At 38.7% G+C, this 26,556-nt stretch overlaps 1 protein-coding gene across 2 annotated transcripts in view; it reads right to left on the reverse strand.

Moving 5' to 3' along the window:
• dpysl3 (dihydropyrimidinase like 3) overlaps positions 1 to 26,556 on the reverse strand; it is a 91,803-nt gene that overhangs the window by 36,936 nt on the left and 28,311 nt on the right. The window contains exons 1-3 of one of the 2 annotated variants that reach the window (XM_008104794.3): positions 22,918 to 23,254; positions 6,978 to 7,066; positions 1,170 to 1,354 (exon numbers count right to left, since the gene is read on the reverse strand). In XM_008104794.3, coding sequence (XP_008103001.1) covers positions 1,170 to 1,354; positions 6,978 to 7,066; positions 22,918 to 22,959 — 316 coding nt within the window. In that variant the 5' untranslated portion in view covers positions 22,960 to 23,254. Of the gene's footprint in view, positions 1 to 1,169; positions 1,355 to 6,977; positions 7,067 to 22,917; positions 23,255 to 26,556 lie in introns of those variants that run through there. The other variant, XM_003217442.4, reaches the window with a different exon arrangement.

Consider the following 26,556-nt stretch of genomic DNA (forward strand, 5'->3'; position numbering starts at 1 on the left):
CCTTCTCAAGGTAATTTGAATTCTTTTAAGTACTTCGTAAAACTGGGGTGGGGGGGCTACATTGTCTGCCATTCTTTTAGGGATGAGGAGGACTTCATGAACAATGCACTAGTTAATGCCAACATGTAATAAAGGCATATAGATTGCAACACAGAAGAGATGGTACAGCACTTGGGAGAGCTCCAAGTGAATAGTACCTTACTGCAAAAAGTCTGGAGCTTTACTGAGGCCTTTTGCAATTTTGAGACAGCATTTCTCCTCTTGGTGCTACTCCTCTTGGTTGGGGAAGTGCAGATCACAGAAGGCCTAAGATCTGTGAAAATATACTGTTTATAGTGCAGACATCTCCATAGGAAAGTAGCATTTTCTGTGGACTTAGCCTGAAAAATGAGCCTTTTCACGGGTTCTAGCTGGATCTATAAAGAACAAATCCATTCACAAAGGGGCATTTTATGCCACTGAAGCCTATCTTGTAAGAGAAAGGTACAAGGACAGATACCTTTCATAAAGGTCTTCCAACACAGTATTGGTGTGCTGCTCAAAAATGCATTCTAGGATGACAGGTGCTCTACCAAACATCAATTCTAATTAGGAATTTCACCCCTAATAAGCAATCACTACTTGAGTAAAGGAGCCCCTGATGGTGAAGCAGGCAAAACTGCTGAACTTGCCGACCAAAAGGTCGGCAGTTCGAATCCAGGGAGTAAGGTGAGCTCCCACTGTTGGCCCCAGATTCCGCCAACCTAGCAGTTCGAAAACATGCAAATGTGAATAGATCAATAGATACCGATCCATGCAGTCATGCCGGTCACATGACCTTAGAGGCGTCTACGGTCAACACCAGCACTTTGGCTTAGAAATGGAGATGAGCACCCCCCCCCCCCCCAGAGTTGGACATGACTAGAGTTAATATCAAGGGGAAATCTTTAACTGAGTAAAAGACACACCTAGAAAATTAAAGATTTTAGATGACAAAAATTTGATGATCAAACAACAGCACGACTGAGTAACAGCTATAATTAAAAGCTTGTCAAAAAAGCACATGATTCACATCTTCTAATGGCCAGCTAACATGAAAACATGTCATCAGCTATAAATATGTGGTTACTAGTATAGAAGTACTAAAAACTACTACTTAGTTTCAAGGGAAGGTTTGCTCTTGAACTTACTGATCATAGTAGTGCCACCCGCCAGAGCTGCTTTTGTTCCTTGGAAAAAGTCATCCACTGCTGTCATCCCTTTATACGGCATCTGCAGGTGGGTATGGACATCAATTCCTCCAGGAATAACCATCCTCCCATTGGCTTCTATGGTCTTCACTCCTCCAGGGACTATCAAGTTGTCTCCAATTTGCCTGAATATATGAGAACAAAAGAATCAAGAAACACACACATGCAATGACAAAGTCTAAGCGGGTTTCTTTTAAAAAATAAGTATTTGATATTTTTATCCAATACTGCAGAATTTGGTCATAACCTGTGGCCCTCCGGGTGTTTTGGACTTCAGCTCCCAGAATTCCTGATCATTGTACATGCTAGCTAGAGCTTCTGGAAGCTGGAGTCTCAAACACCTTGAAGGTCACAGGTTGTGGAGGTCTGAATTGGATTTTCATAATGTTTATTTTTTGGGTTATTTATGTTTTCCTTGTAAGTTTCTTGGACCAGATTCCTAGAGAAGTAAGATAAAAATGCTTTAGTAAACAGCTGATAGCAACATACAATATCATATATACTGTTGTGGTTCAGTCTGATGATGAAGGAGGATTTGGGGTTTCACAGTCTGAAAATGTTGTAGTTTGAGCAGTAGGAGACTCAGGCAGGGAGCCAAGATGAGCTAGCAGGCCAAGATGAGATAGCAGAGGATTCAGATCAGCGTGACCCTTCACAGCTTTCAGAACAGGAGGAGGGCAGTCAGGAGAGTCAACAACAGCCAGGTGATTCACTTTCAGATAGTGATAATGAGAGAGTGCAACTAGACAGAAATGCGAGGTTGCTTCTGAGAAGCAGACTCCTCAGGCATTCTCCAAGAATTGCGGCCAAAAGGTTGGGAACCCAAGGCCAAAGAAATGAGTTCATGTCTTGCAAAAACGGGTAAATAGAGCTTTCAGATCAAGCAACTTTACTTTTAGAGCAAGATCTCCTGCTTTGTTCCTGTTTCAAGCCTCAAGTCCTAGTTCAGGTTTTGCCTATGTATTTTGGGAAAGTATTCTTGCCTTCATGTTCCTGTTTGTATCATGTACTTTGGATTCTGCTTTAAAGATCATGTTCCTATTTTAACCCTTGCCATCTAGGGATTTATTTACAGTTTCCTGGGACATTGGATCCTATTTTGATTATTGCATTTTCTTATTGCATTTTTGCCTTTTTGCTACCTTTTTACCAATAAACTGTTTATACCAAGTCTGTCTCAGTGGTGTGTGTTGAGAGCAAGGTGGACCTTTGCTGGGGTGCAACATATACTTCAATATCATATATTGACTCAAAAAACTTATATCAATTTATATATGGCTCAATACAGTACTTCTGTCTGCCACAACATTCTTTCTGACCTATTGCAATGCCTGCTCAAAAAAATGGCAGGGTGGTGGCTCTTTAGTGCTTTCTTGCCACAGCTGTGATAGCAGAGCTGGCCAAGGCTTCTGTTAGGTTTTCCCTGGACAAGTTAAGCTCTCGCCTTAGTCTGGCCCAGGAAAACATGAAAGATGTCCTGATCCCCTCTACCCTGAGGCAGTTTTTTAGTACTTTCCACTAGGACAGAGAGTGTGGAGGAGATTCTTAGAAGTTGGAAATGCTCCCTCCCCCCATTCTGCTTTTTCCACAGCAGTGGCTCTTCGGTGCTCCTCTGCCAGTGAGGGAGAGGGGGGGGGGAGGAGGAGGAGCTAAACCCCTCCCCACTCACCTTTCTCTGCTACAGTGATGTCTTTGGCATTTCCACCCTGAGGTGGAAAGTGTAGAAAGGGTCAGGCTTCTACTAGGTACCAACCACCGTTACTCTTTCTGGAAGCCTCTTGCAATACATTTCCAGGAAAATGGTGGCAATGGCTGGGTATCTGCTTGCCTGAGGAGGCAGTAGCACTTTTGCCATTCTGTGGAATGGATCTAAGGAGTTCCATGTCAAGGTCCCAAGGTTTTTCTCTTGGGCCATGTCAAAATTAATAATTTTGACTCAAAATATGTATTCAACCTTTACATGAAGTTGACTTATACACAAGTACAAGTATATACAGTACTATCAGCAGTGAACTGTGTATAGTTTGGTAAACTTGAAGATCTGACCAAAGCTAGTCCATATCCAAGATAGCATTTTCAAACAACAGTTTTCTGGATGCTTCTGAAGTGTCCTGAACAGAAAAAAACCCTGCAGCAACCATTCTTTTATCCTTAAGGCATGGAGAAGTATTCAGAGCTTAACGTCCTCTACACATGGATGTTCAGCACTGCATATCTATCATAGTAGCATGTATTTATCAATACATCCTTAATGAATTTGTAAAATACTTCTTTATTACATTCATATTCAATCATTTTTTTTAGGAATTGGGACATATGTTTTCTTCCTCCAACCAACCCCAGGAGACAGAAAGAAAGAAAATGTTTCATGGTCAGCCAGGGTCTGAACTGCAGACTCCAAAATCCAAGAATGACAGTAGACTGCATGTGTTTTAAGACCTCCACAAAAGCTAGTGGTTCTTAACCTACCATCATGGCAGTGAATTTCATAACTTAAACATGTCTGAAGTTTTATTTTTGTCTATTTTGAATGTACCAGAAAAATCCACTTGGTATTTAATAGCAGTATATTTTTATCGATGCCATTCATATTTTCAAATCAAATAAATTCTTCTTAGTCATTTTTCTTGCAGTACACCATGACATGAGAAACAGTTGTCACCAAGTTCTAAAGTTATTACCAAAATATACCCATTTAAACAGATATGTACCACTCTTGACAGTGGCATTACATTTGAACACTGCCTTTAGAATTTGGAGTTTACCCATCATTTACCATTATTTGTCTTATTCAGAAATGATGAGAAATAAAGAAAATGCTTTCAAAAATTTCTAGCAGCAGCATTGTCTTTCGACATAGAAACAACACCTTAAGATTTTAAAAATAAAAAAATAAACAATTGTAGCAAAGAATGAAAATCCCTAAATACAGATAAACATCTGAGATCTGCCAAAGTTTTGCAATTCCTCTCAATTCAAAAATATTTCCAAAGCAAATATAAGCCTTTCTCTGGGAGTTGACAGAGAGTTCATCATGCATTTGGACATCGACCAACATAACACTCAATTTTAACAGCATCATATTGACTGTTGTAGCAGTACCTGAAATGTTTTCTTTCCCATAAAAGAAAGATTTAGCTAGATACAGGAGCATCATTATGGTGACATTTACATATATGTATTTACTTAACTAGAACAGATTCACTGAAAAAAGACAAAGCTGATATGTAAATCTTGGATAAGCTCTACTGATTCAATGGGCATAGTCAACTACAAACAAAGATGATTGTTTTATACTGAACAAACTCCCAGTCCATGCAGCTCAGTAGTGTCAAATTTGGCAGGCAGTAGTTCGCCAGGTTTTTGGTCACTAATGTTTAATGGGGATTCATGTTCGCTCCTATATAAGTACTAACCAGGCACCCACTTAGCTTTTAAGTCAGAAAAGATCAGGTGTGTTGAGGGTACTTAGTCTTTTCTGTGTACCCTCTGTAGATTTTTTTTCATCAGTCTCCTGCAATTATAAACTTTGATTGCCTCCTATGAACCTACTAGGTTGTTAAGATCATCTGGAGAGGCCCTTCTCTTGGTCCCGGCTGATGGGAACGAGGGACAAGGCCTTCTCGGTGGTGGCTCCCCGGCTGCGGAATGCCCTCCCCAGTAGTGTTCGACAAGCTCTGACTCTCCTAGGTTTCAGGAAAGCTGTGAAGACATGGCTATGTATTCAAGCGTTCGAGGAGTAACATCTGAGGTAGATATGACGTGAATCAAGGTGCACTTGAAGGTGTTAGTGGATGAATTTAACTATACATGCATTTTAAATTTTATAATTCATGGTTTAATAGAGTCTAATTAGAGTTTTAATTGATGTGGTACTGTTTTATTGTTTATTAATAATACGTTTTATTGAATATGTTTTGAGCAATGTAGTTTGCCAACTGTTGTAAGCCGCCCTGAGTCTCTCCGGGTGAGAAGGGTGGGGTAAAAATGATGTAAATAAATAAAAATAAATAAATAGCTACATCAATGCTGTATTCAGGTAACATTTTCTACAGATAACTGCCTTTGAAAAGTATTAAGAAACATAAAATGGTATAAAAAATTGAACAGTGCTGGTTGTCAGTTTATGCAGCATCACTGGCTCAAGTTCCATTATTGAATCCACTTTAAAATCCTAGTCATGCCTCTCAAAATCCTAAACTGTTTGAGACAAGGACACTCAAAGGACCAGATCCTTTTGCATGTTCTTTCCCATGTGATCAGAAAAAGCTCAACTCTTTGACCCATCCCTAGAAATGTAGTTAAGGGAAATAGAGAGTTTTCTATAGTGAACTCTTAAACCTTAATGATCTTACATTGTTGACTAGCCCTTTCCTGCAGGCATTAAAATGCAAGGCAAAGACATTTTCATTGCAAAGGCTCATGATTTCTCTGATCGTTGAGCCTTGGCATTTTGAGATTTTCTTGTCTTCTCATCTGTACGCCTGCTTTTTGTTTTCAGTTTTATGTTTTTTTAAAAAAGTTACTTCGGTATCCTGTTGCATGCTATAAAGAGAGAAGGAAATCAATGGGAGAGGGTTGGACTGGATGGCCCATGTGGTCTATTGTCTCTTCCAATGTTATGATGCTATGATCCTAAATATTTTATTTATGCTGCAAACTTTCCACTATAAACTCTTCTGAATATGTGATCCATTCTCTGCTCTATAGGATAACAGTGAATAAATTAGGAAATATTTTCTGTTACTATTCATTCTTTGAATTGCAGAATGTCCAAAGACAAATATACAGTTTCAAATATGCAAAGAATAATTGTGATCATGTTAGTTAGAAATTTAGTTCAATCCTAACTGAAGAAATCTTGAAATATTACATTTCCCAAAGTGTTCCTTTTATAAGATCTAGCTTCATACAAAAACTGGCACTTCATGGTAGCTAACTACATCTTTCTTGGAGATGCAGGAAGAAAGTTTTAAGCATATCTCTGTGTCAATGAGTTCACATTTGATTTCTTTTGTGAGTTCTAAACATTCTCCAGCTGATAGTACTTTGCAAATATCTTTTGTGGCAACACACCAGAAGTCAATAAACTACATTTTCCTCCTCAGATTCTGAAAAATAGACCTTTTCCCTTCTCTTACATATTACTGTATTTCCCAACTGCTGCTTTTAAAAAGATTTCCTGCAGAACTGCTTAGATATTTGCTTTTGTATTTTAAGAACATTTGAGATCCTTGGCTATAAAATATCCCACAGCCCAAATTTGCTGCACAGGGATTTAATCATAATTGCATGTATTTACACACCAGAACTATTTCAGCCTGTAACCGCTTAAGTCATTACTCTGACTTCATAAATGCATCCAGAAGCCAGACAAAACACAAGGCATAATAGTTTTTATTTAAAACAGCCTGGGATCTTAAAGGTAGAGCTTCTTTAAAGCAATCCTTTATCAACTTTAGCAGTAATAAACATAGCAGTTATTTTTATGATGCATCAATCATGCCAGAAACAAAACATAAATCATATTTGTCCTCTCCTCTTCAATGCAGATTTTCTCAATACCATGGCAGTTTAAATACAGTTACATAGACAAATATATGCTATATAATAACCCTAGTGTACATGAGATAAAAAGTAATCTGGTACAGAATAATTCCTGATGTCCCGTTTTCTGCAAGGGAAGAAAATACTTGGATCGCTCACAAAAACAGCTAATAGGGTACAGGAACCTTATACAATACTTACTTTATTAGGCCATCCTCCATGTAAATGTCAGCATAAAATGACTGATCATCATTAACTATCCTCCCTCCTTTAATAAGAAGACGATCACTCTGCAAGGGGAAAGAAAGAGCCATAAGTACTGAAATTTTGCAAAGTTTTGTGTTTGCAGTTTCCATAGTGGAAATGTAAAGAGGCACACAAAGTATTGACACCGGTTATGTGAAGCCAAAAAAGAGCTTTGTTCGGTTGCAAAGGTTCAAAGAATGTGATATTAAGGACAAATGTCTTGTAGAAGAGGTCAATGAATTGGTGGTAGTTAAGGTAAAGGGTAAAGGTTTTCCCCTGATATTAAGTCTAGTTGTGTCTGACTCGGGGGGGGGGGGGGGGGGGGTTGGTGCTCATCTCCATTTCTAAGCCGAAGAGGTGGCGTTGTCTGTAGACTCCTCCAAGGTCATGTGGTATGACTGCATGGAGCGCCGTTACCTTCCCGCCAGAGCAGTACCTATTAATCTACTCTCATTTGCATGTATTTGAACTTTAGGGTTGGCAGAAGTTGGGGCTAACAGTGGGGGCTCTCTCCACTCCCCCAATTCAAACCTGCGACCTTTCGGTCCAGAAGTTTAGTAGCTCAGCGCTTTAACATGCTGCGCCATCAGGGGATATTATTTCCTAAAGCTTGTGAATATACAGTATTTCTGATTGGTTTTTTTTTTGTCCGTTGGAGGCAAGCATGAATGCTGCAATTAGGCAAAATGATTAGCATGTAATGGCCTTGCAGCTTTAAAGCCTGCCTGCTTCCTCCCTGAGTGATTTTTTTGTTGGGAGGAGTGAGCTGGCCCTGATTGTTTCCTGTCTGAAATTCCCTTGTTTTCAGAGTGGTGTTCTTTGCGATATTTTATGCGTTTCTACTGTCTGTGGCCCTCAGAAAACAGAGGATTTGCCAGACTTTGGTGATGGGAATACTTTGTTGGGAGCTGTTAGCTGGCCCTGATTGTTTCCTGTGTGGAATTCCCCTGTTTTCAGAGTGTTGTTCTTTATTTAGTGTTTTGATTTTAGAGATTGTATTGTTCTGTTTTATTATACCACAGTAATTTTTATATATTCTGATTTTAGTGTTTTTGAATACTTGGAGCCAGATTGTATTCATTTTCACGGTCCACAGCAAAATAATATAATAATAATAATAATAATAATAATGGGGGGGTTTTGTGCCAGGAGCAACCGGAGTTGCTTATGGAGTGAGAGAATTGGCCGTCTGCAAGGACGTTGCCCAGGGGACGCCCAGATGTTTTTACCATCCTTGTGGGAGGCTTCTCTCATGTCCCCGCATGGAGCTGGAGCTGATAGGAGCTCATCCGCGCTCTGTCCGAGTGGGATTCGAACCTGGCAGCCTTCAGGTCAGCAACCCAACCTTCAAGTCACAAGGCTTTTATCCCCTAGGCTAGGGGTCCTCAAACTTTTGAAGCAGAGGGCCGGTCCACTATCTTTCAGACTGTTGAGGGGCCGAATTGTCATTTGAAAAAAAAAACGAACAAATTCCTATGCACACTGCACATGTCTTATTTGTAGTGCAACAACAACAACAACAACAACAAAATAACAATACAATATTTAAAAATGAAAACAATTTTAACCAACATAAACCTATCAGTATTTCAATGGAAAGTGTGGGCCTGCTTCTGGCCAATGAGATAGTCAAGTTAATTAGGATTGTTGTTGTTGTGTGCCTTCAAGTAATTTCAGACTTTGGCCGAGCCTAAGTCTAAAATTAATTATTTATTTACTGCATTTATTTACTACATTTATATCCCACCCTTCTCACCCAGAAGGGAACTCAGAGCAGCTGTATGTACATACAATACATTATATTATTAGCATAGCACAATATTAGCATTATATATTAATATATTGAACTATACCACTATACTATTATATAATATGTAATATATAACATATAATTAATATTATTATATGGTATTATTATTAGTATTATATTGTATAACATAATATTATTATCAATATTATATGTATATACAATATATTATATTATTAAAACTGATATAAAAATATTATATTATAAAACTGAGGGCGGGGGCCAGGTAAATGACCTTGGAGGGCCACATCCGGCCCCCGGGCCTTAGTTTGGGGACCCCTGCCCTAGGCCATCGGAGGCTCCATAATAATGGTAATGATAGTAATAAAAATGACTTTGGTAATACACACTGATTCACTCCCTTCTCAGCTTCCTTTCTGGAAGAATCTTTTCTTGGGAGGTGTTATCCGGCCCTGATTGTTTCCTTTGTGGAATTCCCAATTTCCCTGCTTTCAGAGTGTTGCTCTTTATTTACTGTCCTGGTTTTAGGGATTATATTGTTCTGTATTATTATACCACAGTAATTATTTCATATTACAGTAGAATCTCAGTTATCCAACATTCACTTATCCAATGTTCTGGATTATCCAATGCAGTCTTTTTAGTAGTCAATGTTTTCGTAGTCAGTATTTTAAATTCATTGTGATATTTTGGTGGTAAATTTGTAAATACAGTAATTACTACATAGCATTACTGAGCATTGAACTAATTTTTCTGTCAAATATGTCGTATAACATGATGTTTTGGTGCTTAATTTGTATAACGATTACCTAATTTGATGTTTAATTGGCTTTTCCTGAATCCCTTATTATCCAACATATTCGCTTATGCAACATTCTGCCGGCCTGTTTATGTTGGATAAGTGAGACTGTACTGTATATTTATAATCTTATATTATCTGCTTAGAACTGGATTATATGAGGCCCCTTCTACACAGCTGTATAAAATGCACACTGAAGTGGATTATATGGCAGTGTGGAGTCAAGATAATCCAGTTCAAAGCAGATAATCTAAGATTATAAATGGGTTATATAGCTGTGTGGAAGGGCCTTGAGTCTACACTGCCATATAATCCAGTTAAAATCAGATAATGTTTTTTATAGGCAGTGTGGAAGAGGTCTAAGTGAGGCCTAATTCTGCCTGTCCCCTGGGCTGAGTGGGTTGCTAGGAGACCAAGTGGGCAGAGCCTAGCCTTCTAACTGACAGCAATTGGATAAAAACAATTATTCATCTCCCTCTAATTAGGACTTTATTTTTCTTTTCTTTTTGTTGTATGAACGTAGAGGCGTGGATGAGGCGTTGTGCTGTCAATTTTCCAGGTTGTGCGGTGTTTAGTTTTGTTGTTTTGTCTGGTCTCGTGATTCCATCACTCTTATATACACACACACACACACACATAGATGAGTCTTATTTCAGGTGTCATAAGACAGTTACAACACAAATGTAATCATTTTCCAGCTGTCTAAATTGTATTTTTTTAAACATTATTTAACAAAAAAGATAAATGCAGTGTCAAATCTGCCAGATGAAATCCCAATTCTATTCAGTGTAAGCTATCAAGTTGCAAATTTCATGACCATTTCCCTATGGTTTACTATAAGATTTGTATTTAAATATACTTATGACTTCCTGTCTAGCTGTATTCCATTGAAAAGATATTATCATCATTTCAAAACCTGTCAGGTGCAGAAACTCTGTATTATAGAGGAACAAAGATGTAACACAATGAAGGTGCAAAAGGAAGGACAAGACAGATTCCCATGGGCTTGGAATTAATTCCATTGGGTCACAGCCCAATGTAAGGAAAGATTTATGTAGCACTATCAATTTGGGGTGGGGTGGGGGATGAAGCAGTTGGTTTTAGCCAAGTGTGGGCATCAGGTTAACTAAATTGCTCTTAGAGACTCCATGAAGTTTGCAGATTTGCAGGATAACAGCATTTATTTATGTTTTATTAATGAACACACTTCAGAAAAATAAACTGCTACTACCGTGTTTCCCCGAAAATAAGACAAGTGTCTTATATTAATTTTTGCTCCCAAAGATGCTCTAGGTCTTATTTTCAGGGGATGTCTTATTTTTCCATGAAGAAGAATTCACATTAATTGTTGAACAAAAAAACAAACATTTGTTATATACTGTACATTAGTTGTCATCACAAACCAGCATAACCAGACAAACTGTGAATCCTATCAAGAATTTAATGTTACTACCATTAAATCCATGTCCAACACTCTACGGTACGTATATTTACTGATCCTGCATGCTCTGGTGTTCTGTTCAGCGAGCATGCTTCCAAACAAAAATTTTGCTAGGTCTTACTTTTGGGGAAGGCCTTATATTTAGCATTTCAGCAAAACCTCTACTAGGTCTTATTTTCTGGGGATGTCTTATTTTAGGGGAAACAGGGTATACATTGATTAGAATCATGGAAATAGCGGTTTCTGGGCAGAATATTCACACAGCCAACAGCTTTCTTTTCGGACTTCTTAAATTGAAAGTATTTTCTAAGAAATGATGCCATATATTACTTTGTATAATTAATGGAAAATATAAGTGTCTCACAGAAATGAAAAGATGCCACATAAGTACATTTTCCTTTTTAATATTTTCAAACTGAGAAAACCTGTTCTGTGCTCCGAAAGCGTTCGATTGGTCATCTGACATTTGATTTCTGCCATTATTTTGACCTCTAGTATCTACTCAACTGGGGTTGTTGTGTATTTTCCGAGCTTTATGACCATGTTCTAGAAGTATTCTCCCCTGACATTTCGCACACATCCATGACAGGCATCCTCAGAGGTTGTGAAGTATATGGAGAAACTAAGCAACGCTTTTCAGTTGGAGGGCAGTGTGAATGTTGTAATTAATCAAGGGGATTAATTACAACATTCACACTGGCCTCCAACTGAGGAGAGTTCTTTTCCCACCCTGGACCTTCCACAGATATATAAACCTTCCTTGCTTAGTTTCTCCATATACCTTCATTAAGTCTCATAGGAAAGCTGAATGATCATTTCTATTTTTGTTATCTGTGTCATATAAGACATCTGAACAAATATTTTAGAGATCCTATTATTTTCTGTTTACTTTTTCACCAGTGCTGAACTGTAGAAAAAAACACTTTAATACTTTATTTACAATCTGCATTCAGTTTAAAGGGAAAATCTTTCATATGGTCTATTGTATATACAGACTGCACTCAGGTGCTGAAATGTAACATAAAAAGAGGAACATCAGCATGTTTTGCGGAGGTGAAGTGGGAGTCTTGTCAGCAGAAATAGAGAAAATATTCAAAGAGGAAACCCACAAAAATTGCCCCATGAAGTATATGGAGAAACTAAGCAAGGAAGGTTTATATATCTGTAAAAGGTCCAGGATGGGAGAAAAAACACTGCCAGCCCGTTTATGTTGAAAAAGTGAGACTCTACTGTATATACGGTATCTTTTATTGGTGGTTTTGTATTTATTTTAATCTGTATTGGTTATAGTATTTCATAAGATGCTTTGAATGACAGTTTTGAGAAGAAAGGGATATAAAAGCATCATACTGGACATACTCCTGTATACATTAACATCATGTATAAGTTGAGGGCAGGTTTTGGGGCCAAAATTATGTATTTTGACATGACACATGGATACGCTGAGGGTCATTCCACTAAAGGAGAAAGCACCAATGCCACCTCAGGAGGTGCTTATCGCTGACATTTCCCTGTCATTAAAAAATACCAGGAGTGGCAGAGAGTAGAGTGGGTTTGTGTTTCTTTTAGGTTCTCCCAGGATGGACCAAGCTTTCACCTTTGGCCATCTACTCAAGAGAAAAGGGCAGTTCCTTTTTTAAAAAGTTTTAAGGTACAGTAGTCACATTCACCTGTAGATAAGCTGACCCAGGTTTTTTGACTAAAATTTCTAGACTTATATATGAATATATAGATAACTACTATCTGTATAACTGTATATAACTTTTGAGGGAGGAGGATTAGGGTTCTATAGCCCCATTTTTGAATCAGACTATCTTATTCAATTAAGTGGTAATGGACGATTGGTAGATTAAGGACGAATTCTAGCTAAGTGAAAAACAGTGATAGCACAACTGGATGTTGTTTGTGTATTGTCTATTTGAGGATTACCTACAGTAAAATTCTGTTAAAAACTGGCTTTGGTGGGACCAGCAGCATCAGGTTACCTAATGCTAAAAAAGCAGGATACACATTCAAATGTGATAGTTAATCAAATGTGGAGCTAATTATAGGGAGCGTTCAACCCTCCTGCTTAAGGAGCTCCACTGGCTGCCGTTCACGTTCCGGACCCAATTCAAGGTGCAGGTGATCACCTACAAAGCCCTGAACAGTTTGGGACCCTCCTACCTTAGTGATCGCCTTTCCCCCTACGAACCTGCACAATCTCTTCGTTCGTCGGGGGAGGCCCTCCTCTCGCTCCCACCTCCGTCACAAGTGCAGTTGGTGGGGCCTTCTCCGTGGTGGCCCCCCGGCTCTGGAACTCGCTCCCCAGGGAAATCAGGAAAGCCCCCACCCTGGTAGCATTCAGAAAGAGCTTGAAAACCTGGCTCTTTACTTAGGCCTTTAGATAAAGATTGCTCATCCCCATAGCAATCTGTATCTGTGACCATTCTTGTACCGGTTTGCACTTTTTACCTATGTCAACTTGATATAGACACAGGGTCTATTCCCATCCCAATTTGCACTTCCAAGAATTTGCAGCACTTTATCAGTCACCTCGTGTTTACAATATATATATGGTGCACCTTACCCAGTCTACTTTTACAACCTCTCCATTTTAATCCATGTTTTTATTAGTTCTTGTCATTTGTTTTTATTGGCTAATGTTTAAATTTTTATAATTGTGCATGTTCTTTGTCTATTATTGTGTTTTATATTGCTATTGTTTTTATTCGGGCTTGGCCCCATGTAAGCTGCCCTGAGTCCCCTTTGGGGAAATAGAGGCGGGGTATAAAAATAAAGTTGTTGTTGTTGCTGTTATTGTTATTATTATTATAGGTAAAATAAATCACTGTTTTTTTTTGGGCTACTGCAAGATCCCCACCATTATATGCTCTTTTGGAGTCCACAGTATGCACAAACATCCCAATAATGTATTTAAGGACTGAAGAAATAGTTATTTCCATGTGCAAAAAAAGCAGGCCTGCTCATCACTACTGTGGCTAATTTTAGTCTCTTTAATTTCAAATCCCTGCTGCTCTGCTAATCTGGGTTTTACAGTACAGTCGAAATGTGCTACTTTTAAAATACAGAAATAGTTTACATACCCTTCAACTGTCCTGATCTGGCAGGGCCAGTCTAATTCTCTGTTATTCCATTTTTAAGCTGTTTTTAAAATGTTTTTAAAATTCTCTCTCCTCATTCCACTTTCCCCCTTCTACCTAATTTACTGGTTTTCTTCTGTTACATGTTGCAAAGAGTATGAGTTTATGATCATCAATTTTTCAAGAACTGGTATTGTAAAGGAACTCCCATAGAAACAGTGCCCTCAACTGTTTCTGTCCTGATGACACTTATTCCTATGTCAATATTCCTCTTCTGAGACTAAGTGAGCAATCAATCATCTATAATTATGAGAAATATTTTTATATTAAAGGGAAGAAAGCACTAGCTATAGCCACATCTTCCTACACTTTAGAAACCTTACAGGACCTCAAGGAGGATAGAGAATCTGGATAGAGCCCTCAGAGCTAAATTACATATTGTAGTAAATGCATATTATGCAGCTAAGCTTTACAGGTAAGAATAAAAATCCTCACATGGATCTGAATCAGAAATCATGTGTTCTTTGGAGAGGTTTTCCTTATATTCTCTTTCTGGTGGGCCTTTGTTCAGTATGTATATTTTTCATCTCCCAATAAAAAAAGAAACAAGCAAACACAAGGCTGAAACTAAAAGAGCTTCATGGTAGATGTAGAAGCAATTTTACTGTGCACTACTCGTTGTTGTTCCTTTTTCAAAACGGCTGTATATTAAAAATATTCCTGTTGCTTCAAATGTCAAAAAGTGGCAGTGTGCTAATAGTTGTACAGTGCTTTCATCTGTATAGTGTAAACCAGATCATGAATAAGAAGTACCCAAGTTAGAACTCCTGCATCATTTGTGCCTGGACCTGGGGCCATACTTAGCATCTGAACAACAAGGGCTTTCATCCATTAGCTGGGAGGCAGAAAAAAGGGGATATATGTAATGACATCATGTCTATTTTGGCAGGGAAGATTCTGGATGCATTCAGATATAAGAGGAACTGAAGAGGAAACCAAGCACTTATCAGGAAATGGGCCAGTCTAATGCAACAGCTTTTGCATGCTTACCAAGTACTCCCAGACTATTACAATAAACACACTGTTCATCCTGCCAAAGCTCATTTGTGCTTCCCCACACCCAACCTCATCTTCCTGCCAACCCAGTGTCAGGCTACATCATTAGCCACTGCTGGCCTGGGGGAAAATTTATCTGGAAGGTGCAGATGACAGTGGAGGGGAAATCACAGTCATGTAGTCACAATAAAGACACCAAGAATCCATGTTCTTCTTAGTTCCCCTTTAGCAACTCTAGCACAACTTTGCTGCTTCTGAATTCTCACACAGAAATTGTCTCATCAGTTTTCCTCATATAGGAAGAAACATCAGTCCTCTCTGACTGCAGAAGGGCCCTCAAAATATGCAGTCCAACATCCGTTTCCTACCACTGGCTTTCGAAGAGAGGGATATACAAGGAATGTGAGTGCACACGTTTCCTACAAAGCAAGCACACACAGGTGAAATGTAGCTTCAGTCAGGCCTTGTGGTTAACCACAAGTATAAATCACTGCCATGAGTGTTTTGAATTAAATGGCTATATGTTTGTCTTTGTTGTGGTAGGTTTACAAGACTAGTTCTTCAAGTAAATATGCAAGCCATATAGATAAATGAATCTGTACACATTTAGCAAAGAAGTCCTATATGTAGATATGTGAATTGGCCCCAGGAAAGATGCAGAAACTTCCCACACCTCTATCATAGACTGCTGGTTTCTACAAAATACATTAACGCCTATGTATAACTAGTACACTCCAAAATGAAGCAGATTGATACAAATGAACTTAAAACATTTTAAAATGTGATCTGAATTCAGTTCAAATATTAAAAGCTGGGGTCCTCAAACTTTTTAAGCAGAGGGCTGGTCCACGGTCCCTCAGAGTGTTGGGGGGGGGGGGGCTGACTATAGTTTGAAAAAACAAAACAAATTCCTATGCACACTGCACATGTCTTATTTGTAGTGCAAAAAAATATGCAAGAACAATACAATATTTAAAAATAATACCAATTTTAACCAACATAACCTATCAGGATTTCAATGGGAAGAGTAGGCCTGCTTCTTGCTGATGAGATAGTCAAGTTAATTAGGATTGTTGTTGTTGTGTGCCTTCAAGTCATTTCAGACTTAGGGTGAGCCTAAGTCTAAAACTGAGGGCAGGGGCCCGATAAATGACCTTGGAGGGCCACGTTCAGCCTGCAGGCCTTTAACCCCTGGTTGAAAGTCTGCATGCTTGGACTCTTTACAATAACAGTAAACATGCTGAGTTTTAAAGCTTGCTCTTCTAAATAAATGTTATGAAGCAAAGGTAAAATGTTCAAGTTTCAAACTCAAGTATCTTAACTCATACATACTATAGTTTTCATAGTGAAAGCTATAAATGTGTAAATAACATCTAAAAATCATTTCCCTCTCCCATAATTTGTATTAACATTTTGACATTGAGAAAAAGAAGTTGGTAACACAAACCCCTGTAGATTCACCTGGCAACAAAAAACCTGAACTCTCAAATCCAGCACTGGCTGTCTCCAGGAAGCATGGCAATTTCCAGTGAGTATTCTGAGTTTTCTGCCCTTAACTCAACTTTGCCCTCTTTAGGCAACGTTGAGAAGGGGTAGCATGAGTTTGCCTAAAACTCCAGAGCATCCATGTGCTTTGAAGCAATCTGGACATGTAACTGAGTTCCATTCAGCCCAATCCACTGTCCAGACAGACACTGTTCCCATCACCCTTGCCCTGCACAGATCAACACAGGGAAATGGCATGGTTCATCCTCTATGCTACTGCTGTTGCTTCTACTGCTGCTCCCTGTTCACCACAGAGCTCAATGTGAGCGCCAAGCCATCACAGCCATATCTTCTTCCTTTTCAAATCTTCCTCCCTCTTCTTATCTTTCCTCTTCTGTTTTGTCTTACTTTTTCTCTTCACCTTTCTTTTCTTTTCCTTCTCCCTCCTTGTTTTCCTCTCCTGTGTTGTCCCTGCCATATTGGGCTCGAGGCAGAAGGGGAGAGAGGGGGAAGAGAGAGAAGGCATGCTCCATGGAGGTAATAACAGAATAGGAAAAGACCCAAAAAGGCCAAGCAGTCCAACCCCTCCTGCTCCCATGCAGGAAAGCCACAATAAAAGCCACAAAAAGTGGAAACCCAGCCTCTAATAATAATAATAATAATAATAATAATAATAATAATAATAATAATAATATGTAGGAACAGACCCCCCAAAGGCTATGTAGTCCAACCCCATCCTGCTTTAATGCAGGAAAACCACAATAAAAGCCCCAACAACGGCAATCCAGCCTCTAATAATGTACTTCATTTTTCTGCCTAAATGGAGTATCTTGCATTTATCCCTGTTGAACTTTCTTTTGTTGGTTTTGGCCCATCTCCCTAATCTGTTAAGATAATTTTGAATTCTGCTCTTGTCTTCTGGAGTATTGGCTAATAGCTATCCCAATTTGGCATCTCCTGCAAACTTGATGATCATGCTTTCTAAATCTTCATTGGAGTCATTAATAAAGATGTTGTACAGAACCGGGCCCAGGACAGATAAAGCAAAAGCAAAACAAGCACGCAAGAAGGAAGGAAAGAAAGAGGCAGAGACCATTTTTATTTTTGAAATTTACCAGTAGCTGCTGCATTTTCCACTTTCAGGTTATACTCAAGTCAATAGGTTTTCGCAGTTTTTTGTGCTAAAATTAGATGCCTTGGCTTATATTCGTGTTGGCTTATACTCGAGTATATACAGTATGTAACATATTTTCTAATTCATATTTTAAAGAAAAATAGTAGGCTAGATTTCTCATTTGAAATACTGGGGTGGATACTTGAGACCTTTATTCATGCATAAACAGAAATAGAGAATACCTGAGTTACATCTGTGAGATAACAGTTTGGGGGAACGTATGTACCTGGAGTAGAACTGCTGGGACAACTCCAAAGTTTGTGCATCTTGTCTCTTACACAATGTTTTTATAAATCCTTAAGCACAACTTTGATTCTCATAAACACACTTCTGATTTCAAGAATTGGACCAATTGAAGACTTAAATGCTTTTTGAAAAGATAATAAGGAAAGCTTTGAATAGTGTGTTATAATTGCTTGTATTAGATTATTTTTCTCTCTCGAATGAGTATATTTAATCTCATAGATAGCTTAATAATGTATCCACTGGGGTTTGATTATAGGACACCATGTAGATACAAAAAGTATGTCAATATGAACATGCATACTTCAGTGTGTCCGCATTCACGTCACCACCATTTAATAATATGGAGTTTGAGGATCCGTGGTCGCTGTCCAAATCCCACGGTTCCACAGAATCTACTGTATCTCATTCAACTTTTGTATTCTGTCTCAAGTTACAATTCTTGTATAAAGACAAAATATAAGTTGTTGTTATTACTCTTGGTGATGCTAGTGACAAGGAAAATTATTTAGGTAAAAAGTAAGCATGCAGAATTTTTTAATAGGTGTGTGGTGTGCTCAGTGAAGCCTCTGACTGAAATCACAGGAACAATCTAGGCTATGTATTTTTTTTAAGATAAAACCTTTCCCAGAAAAATGACTATAAAATGACAGTTGTCGAGACAGTTTCTACATCTTGGATATAGTGCCTGGAGCAAATTTAGTCAATCTGAATCCGGAACATTTTTGTTTTTCCTTTAATGGGTTAATAGAAGCTTGTCATTTCTAGTTTTTACAGAGAAATGGAGGCCCAAAGGTAAAATGACTTGCTCAAATCTATTTACCCAACTATGTGATTCTCCTTTTAGACCAGGCTTTTCTACCTTTCGGTATACAGTGAACATCTTTGGTTTTCACAGAAAATTTCTAAGTTGTGTAGAGTGTAAATCCATGAAACATAACCAAGTTGAAAACACAGCAGAAATACACTCATAAGTGCATCTTTCTGGTAGCAGTTACAGCACCAAGACTATCCATGACAGGTGTCGGAGTCACTTTGTAGAATATGTACAAATGAATTTACATGGCCCTTCAGTTTGCAGAGATGACAGTTGGATTTAGATCACCTTGATAAAAACAGAGGACACAGTAGAACTCTTGTCTACAAAAGAAAAATGTAGTGTTGCCATTGCATTACTTTTCAAGTATTTCTATTGGATGTTAAGTGCTAATTCGCATCCACACAATGTGCATTGTGTATTTTAACATGGAAGTATGTCTTGGCCTAAAGGAAAAGTCTTTATCTTCTCTGAGTTGTATCTTGAAGCATGTGCCTAATTTATTTTTCAACATCAGGTGACCTATTAAGTACAATGTAATTGTGTGTGAAGTTCCATGTGCTTCCTATAACTGGAAATCAGAAAGTAATTCTGATGTATGCATATTTAAAATGTATCTAGTTACTAGTAAAAGAACAAGGAGGAATATAACCTATGTCTAGGAAGGGTGAAAGTCCTCTACTACAATCCCACATGACATGTTTATAAAGATGGAATGACAAAAAAGGGCCTCCTCCAAAGACATTAAAGTATGAACAAGTTCATATGAGAAAATGGAAGTTCTATAGAGATTCAGAGGGCATAACTAGTACATTTGTGTCTGGAAACAGATTAGTAGCTCATGTTATAACAAGGTGTACTCTTTCTAACCAGACCTATTCAATACTCCACCTGTAGCTGGGCAGGTTGAAATTGCTGAACAACCCCAACACAGAATATATTACAGCAATCCTATAATCTTCACTTTCTGGCACAAATCCACTTGGCTTTTCCAATGAATTCTACAACTTCTCTAGTCTACATCACAATGGCAGACTGAGTTGCAATGCTCATGGCTGGAATGTCATCTTCAAGACAGAAGGTGCCAAAAATGACATACTAAAATTAGTCACAGATGAACAGTACTAATATGGAAAATTGTAGTCTCGCATTTAATCGTACTTTCAACATAAACATTCAAAAAGATCTGAAGAGTGGGCAATACTGTGATTGACTGGGATAAAAGGATGTTAACACTATAATTCTGCATGACTTTGGCTTGCCCCTAATGATAATCCATAAATGGTTATGCTTAGTTTCAGAGCAAAAGCCCCATCAGTATGTTCAGACCACCATGCATGATTAGCAGTGGGATTCATTACCAGTTATGACAAAAGAGGGCCTTTGTTTTTAACCCAGCTGCTCACTGTCCTTAGGGTGGACTTCAGGGCCTCTCTTACAGCACTGTAATGAGAAAAACACAAGTTGCATGCAACATGCATTGGTGACATGTGGAAGTTGGTGCTGTGGGCACACTAAATCCTGAGACATATTATCCCTCTTGGAAAGTATTTCCGATTGTAGCATGAAACATGGGATGGGATCAGATTAATTTCCTGAATAGCCACACCCTTCAAAAATTCATATGACATGTTTTTTTCTTCAGCACACCTAGAAAAGCAGTTCCTCGTCCATTTCCACGTCTCTTCATCTTCAAGTAATGCATATTATATAATAGTGCAACCCTTCTGCAAATAACTTACGTAGTCCACAGGGAGTACACATGTCAATTATTGACATGCACAGTGGACGTGTCAGTGTATCAAAATCAGGGTTCATAGCCAGAAAATGATTCCTTTCACAATTATTACCAATTTAAATCTATTTTTAAAATAACTTATGAAAAGGGGTTTTAAGGAATGCTCTTAAAATCACAGTATCAGATAGAATTACTGAAAATAAATATATCCTAACATATTCAATTCATGCCATTAAAAAGTAACATAAAGCCAGAAGAATCAATAGAAGAGATGACACTAAGAGAACCTCCCAAGAACCTCAGAAGTGCTCTTTTCTTGTTCCACAGCAAAGGGCTGCATACAGCAGGGAGTATAGTGGCCAAGGAGGACAGAATATGAAATCTCTAACCAAGCCCTCAGATGCAGCTGGACTGCCTGTTATTTCAAAGAATGCACTGGATATGATGGATACTAAGGTAGGTGTGGCTACTCTGCACAGAGCATCATAGAAGCAAAACTGCTGCAGTCAGGTACAGCAGCACAAAAGAAAAATGTATCAGGGCATTTAAATAATGTAGGTCACACACACCCAGAGGGAATAGATGCACCACCTTCACAAGGTTGATGTGATAAATATTCACATAGCTGTTTATTTGTTTTAATTGAATGCAAGTAATGACTACCTTAAATGGTAAAAGGATTTATCCCACCTGGGTTAATCTTGTGGCATTAAAAGCAAATAATTCAGAAGTATTCAAAATGGTTCTTCTCAAAGCAGAGTGTGAAATAAGATGTCGCCAGTGTCGACTCCTTTTCTTTAATTAGTCCCAAGTGTCTCAGTTAAGACCCGAAATATACAGTATCTTTTTAAAAAAAGGTCTTGATTTCATTGAGGAGCTGGAAGAATGCTGTTTCTTCAAGTAGAATAAAAACAAACACAACCTGGAATGTCTCTAGTTAAGTTTAGCTTACTAAATCAAGGTCACAGGTAGGCAGATATGCCAACACAGACAAGATAAATCCATTAGCATCTACTTTGTATGACTGTGTCAAATCCAAGGACTGAACGAAGAAAAGAAACAATTACCTAAAAAAAAAATTATCTACAAGACTCAATGAAAAAAGGAAAGAGAATGGAATTATTTAGAGATATTGCTTACACTCTGAACAGGTATACTGAGAAGACAATATATCAGCCAAGCTTCTTTTCATCCACCCCGTGTGTGTGTGTATGTGTGCTTGGGTTGTGTTTCCTTTGTTTGCCTTAAAGATGGAGTAGCCACCAGTTCTCCCAATGCATACCTTATCCCACAAAAGATTTCATTAAAATGCACAGGAGACAAAGCACAGCTGCACTCCTTGCATCTGAAGCCAGCAACAATAAACTCCAGGCCTTTTAGAGACCAAGGGGGTACCCCCACTGCAAGGCGTTTCATTGCATCAACAATAAATCAGGGTGGGGTATAGAGCCATTGGAAATTCATCTGCATGGCACGCACCAAGGATGATGAAAAGCACTGAGATTTTTAAAAGCATTTTTCTTTCATGTTCATCACACTCCTCTTCATTGATGTGAACGAACAAAAACCCCACTACTTAAAGGCAGAGAAAAGAAATCAGAGCTTTCACTCTTATATTCCTCTTTTTCCTGCGCCAAAGCACATGACGCACCCAAATATGCAGCAAACAAAACTATGCAGCAAGCAACTTGGGACACAGCCTCGTTTGCTGCTTTAACGAGAGTGGTGACAGGTCAAAACAAAAATCAAAGGATAAAAAACAACTTTAAAATGCAGCTTGACTTGGTTAAATCTACCTGTTCCATGTTCAAAACCATTAACAAGTAAGCAAACATTCTAAATTAGATGTAGAAAAGCGACAACACTCCCACCATGTAGGTCTACAAGACAAAATGTCACTAAGTCCTCATTATGCCCCGCAGAGAGGACAACAGCTTGGGAGCGGGAGGGGGGAGTCAACTGCAACAGTTTGGGACAGGAAGATATTGCAGATAAATACCATGGTTCTGCCTAAGTACAAAGGTTTTCTAATTGGTAACGGAACAGCATGAAACAATGAGGATTCTCACACCCATTTTACAGAGATCATAAAGAATAAAAGATTCTCTCACTTGGGGCCATCTCCCACCACCACCCTAGCTACATAACATCCCTATTAAACACACATCCATCTGTATTAGCTTCCAACAAAAGAGAGAAACAGGGTTGGTAGTTGTTGAGGTGGAGTAAATTACTACAAAATAGGAATCACACATTCAAGGGGGAAAGGGAGGGGAGAATCCGCCACTCACAGTTATCCGGGGGATGTTCTTCTTGCCCTGGTAGCCAGACATGATGTGCGGCAATCGTTGCAGGGACAGAGCCGGCTTCTGCTCTCCAATCTCGAGCAATATTAGCTTGCGAAGAAGCTCAGGCTCAGGTGGAAGAAACGGTTATTCCTTGCTTTCCTCTTCTTCCCCTTTCAGTCTCACTCCCTCTTTCCTGCCTCACACAATAGTAAATCCTCTCCCTCCCTCCTTTTTTTTTTACCAATGACAGCTGGGACCCTGTAAGACAAGAATGGCTGATGAGGCGACTCCTCCCTTCTCCTTCTTCCCAGTCTCGTTTTCTCTGTGTATTGATTCCTCTCTGCTCGCTGCATTTGCCTCACCCACTCTGGGCTGCTGTCACTGCAGGAAGCCATGACAGCCACTAGAGGGTAGCAGTAGAAAGACTCAAACACTAGATATGCAAGAGGTTTGAGGTAAGTCTACAATCCCTTTCCCAGGGATGTTCACTGCTTCTGCAATGTGCAGGGGGGGAACTAGAGGCAACACAGACCATGCAAGACAGTAGACAGGAATTGGACACAATATTCCAAAGGGTAACAGCAGCAAGAAGAACCAGGGCCCTAGAATTAGTTTCCTAAAGCATATTGGAAAGAAACCACAAAAACGCTTTCTCCTTGGGCAATAAAGGATTTCTAGCTTTTTGTGTGTGTCACACAGATTGTTCAAAAGAAAACGTGTTATTTTGTGAAGAACATGTGGCAAGACACTATTATGCAATCCTCATATTTTTAGTTCTTAACATTGTTTCTCTTTATATAGAAATCTACCTAAAAGCTCTATTTTTATCACCACTGTCTTATCTTTATCTCTTTTATCACCACTGTCGTTATCCCAGGCCCGCCTTGTGAGTACTAGGGAGAGGGCCTTTTCGGCTGTGGCCCCCCGATTGTGGAACTCACTACCTACTGAAATTAGGCAAGCTCCCACGTTGTTAGCTTTTAGGAAAGACTTGAAAACATGGCTTTTCCGCTGTGCCTTCGGTGAGTAATTTCTGTTATATATTTCTGTGTTACTCCCACCCCGAACATCTATCCTCTAGATTACCCCACTTCCATATGTCCCTGCCCGCAGTGGAGTACCCCTCTGTCCCTCTCACTCCAGGTTTTATCTTTGTGTTTACGCGGCCTGCCCTTGTTGTATTGTTTTCTGATTTCTTGATGTAATGCCTATTATCATTTACTGTATTTTTTAATGGTGCTATGATATGTTGTTTTTATATCTTATTATGTTGTATTGCTCTGGGCATGGCCCCATGTTAGCCGCCCCGAGTCCCCGTTGGGGAGATGGTGGCGGGGTATAAATAAAGTTTTTTTATTATTATTATTATTATTATTATTATTTCCAGTGTCATAGAATCACACTAAAACAGCAAACCCTAACATGGAATTGTTTCCCAAGAATTCCACAGATTTTTAAAAAATTATCTTAGACTTGATAGAAAAGGAGCAGGATATAAATAGATTTGCAAGCCATGTATTTCAGAAATCAGTAATTCTTTTCAAATATTGTAAATAAAATCTATATAACTTTGTTAAGTGTTTTGAAAGTCTCTGTCTCTTAGGAAAATGTTGAAAACGCTAGACGTTTTCTACAGAAATGCCACATTTCAATCCAAGCACAAGCTAAATTCTATGGAAAGAAGTCCTACAAAACTGGGAAGAACAAGACTCAAAATAGTATTTTTCATCAAATCTTACAGCATATCAGCTTTATTTGTTCTATGGAGTTTTATAATGTGGTTAGTGGGTCTAAGATCATTGATGTGGTTTGGAAATCAAATTGTGCTTCATATCTGATGTGAGATAATCTCCTACATTTGCAAAACATGTGTACATTAAGTATCTGCTCTATAAGCTCTCTCTCTTGCCCTCTATGTGCCTGTATATGTGTATAGAATACTGTATATTCACTGTTAGGCAGTCCTGCACAACCTGCGGCCCTCCATGTATTTGGGCTTCCAAATCCCAGAAGTTATAAGCAGCAGCTGTTCTAATGGCCAAGAATCCTAGCCACTAAACGTGAGCTTTTTTTTCTATCTCTCCCCCCCCCCCCCGAGTTTTGCTGAGATATCAGACTTTATTTATATTTCACCCTCAGATTCTGTTCTGTCATATACATCTCACCTGCCATACTTTGAAAACAAATACTACACTGAAGATAAGGAGTTCATAAAAATCGTCAAAAATCTTAGGAAAGCAACTTAATGCTTATAAGCAAGGAATGGGGTGGGGACCTTTTTCACATCTTGGAACTGGAGTAATGAGTCAGTTTGTCAAACACAGCAAAATCACAGCAGAGAGTGTAGCGGAAACCAGACTTCCCCTCTTCTCGGCTTGTGTGTCTGTGCGGACGCAGTGGAAGTAGGAGACAGACAACTGGAGGTTTTTTCCAAAGAAAGCAGTTTACTAAAAGTTTCCTGCAGCTGCAGAGGTTCATCCCACGCACAACTAGATGCTGAAAAGGGAGAACCCCGCAGACAGGGTCGAGTGTCTATTTATACAATTCAGTGGGTTCAGTTTACGACCGCCCACATATCAAACCATTGGTGCATATTTGTGGTGCAGTATTACATTTCATTACTTTCGTTTCTCTCAAAACACATGATTTCAGGGAAACCATGTGATAACCCATCGGCTGTGTTCCTGGCCTGCTCGTACCTCCTTATATGGCCATTTCCTCCTACCCCTTCATTCCTGCCTTAAGAGTATCCAATATATAGCCAAAGCGATAACTGAGGAATCTGAGAAGTCTGAAGATAGTTTGCTTTCAAAAACAGAAAAAGACATGCAATCTTAGCTCTCATATAGCTCTCAACGTAATGAAAATTCCTGTTGTGAATATATGCGTAGTAAATAACTTCAGTAAATTCCATATATTTAAAATCCCTGTTTACTAGTCTTTTACTCTATTGAAATACATAGAATTTTCATAGAAAACAATTCACAGAACAGCATTATATACTTTTTCAAGCTCCAAATTGTACAACAAAACAAACTAATAAAAATACGAATTGATATAATTAGCATTATTTATGCCAGCTAGACAATGGGAAGTAGCACTCTAAAGATATAAGATTCTAGGGCAACTTGGCTATACTTCAGCATGATGTAAGAAGAGGGACAAATTAATCTATCTGAGGACCCTATTAGACAGGCCCTATATCCCAGGATCTGATCCCAGGTTTTCTGCTTTAAACTGGATTATATGAGTCCTCACTGCCAAATAATCTGGGATAAACAGAAAACCTGAGATCAGATTCTGGGATATAGGGCCTGTCTGGAAGAGCCCTGGGGAGGGTGAGATGCAAGTTGTAACAGATGATTTAATAGCAAAAGGACACAATAAAACATGGTAATAAAGGCAGAAATAGAAACTGCATTCAAAGCTGATCAAGGAAATGCAGAAAATGTAAGAGAAATTCACACATTTAAAAAGAGCTGCCTACACTCACATTAAAAATCCCTTGCAGATGACAATAATCGTCTGATTTAGCAGACTACTGTTGGACTACTATCTTCTGCTAAACATTGCTAGAGAGTGCTAACTGCATTTTTTGGTGAGATAACAAAGCTAGCCAGTCAGCTGCCTTGATAGTTAGAA

Source organism: Anolis carolinensis, chromosome 2 (genome assembly GCF_035594765.1).
Source record: "Anolis carolinensis isolate JA03-04 chromosome 2, rAnoCar3.1.pri, whole genome shotgun sequence".
NCBI classification, from domain to species: Eukaryota; Metazoa; Chordata; class Lepidosauria; order Squamata; family Dactyloidae; genus Anolis; species Anolis carolinensis.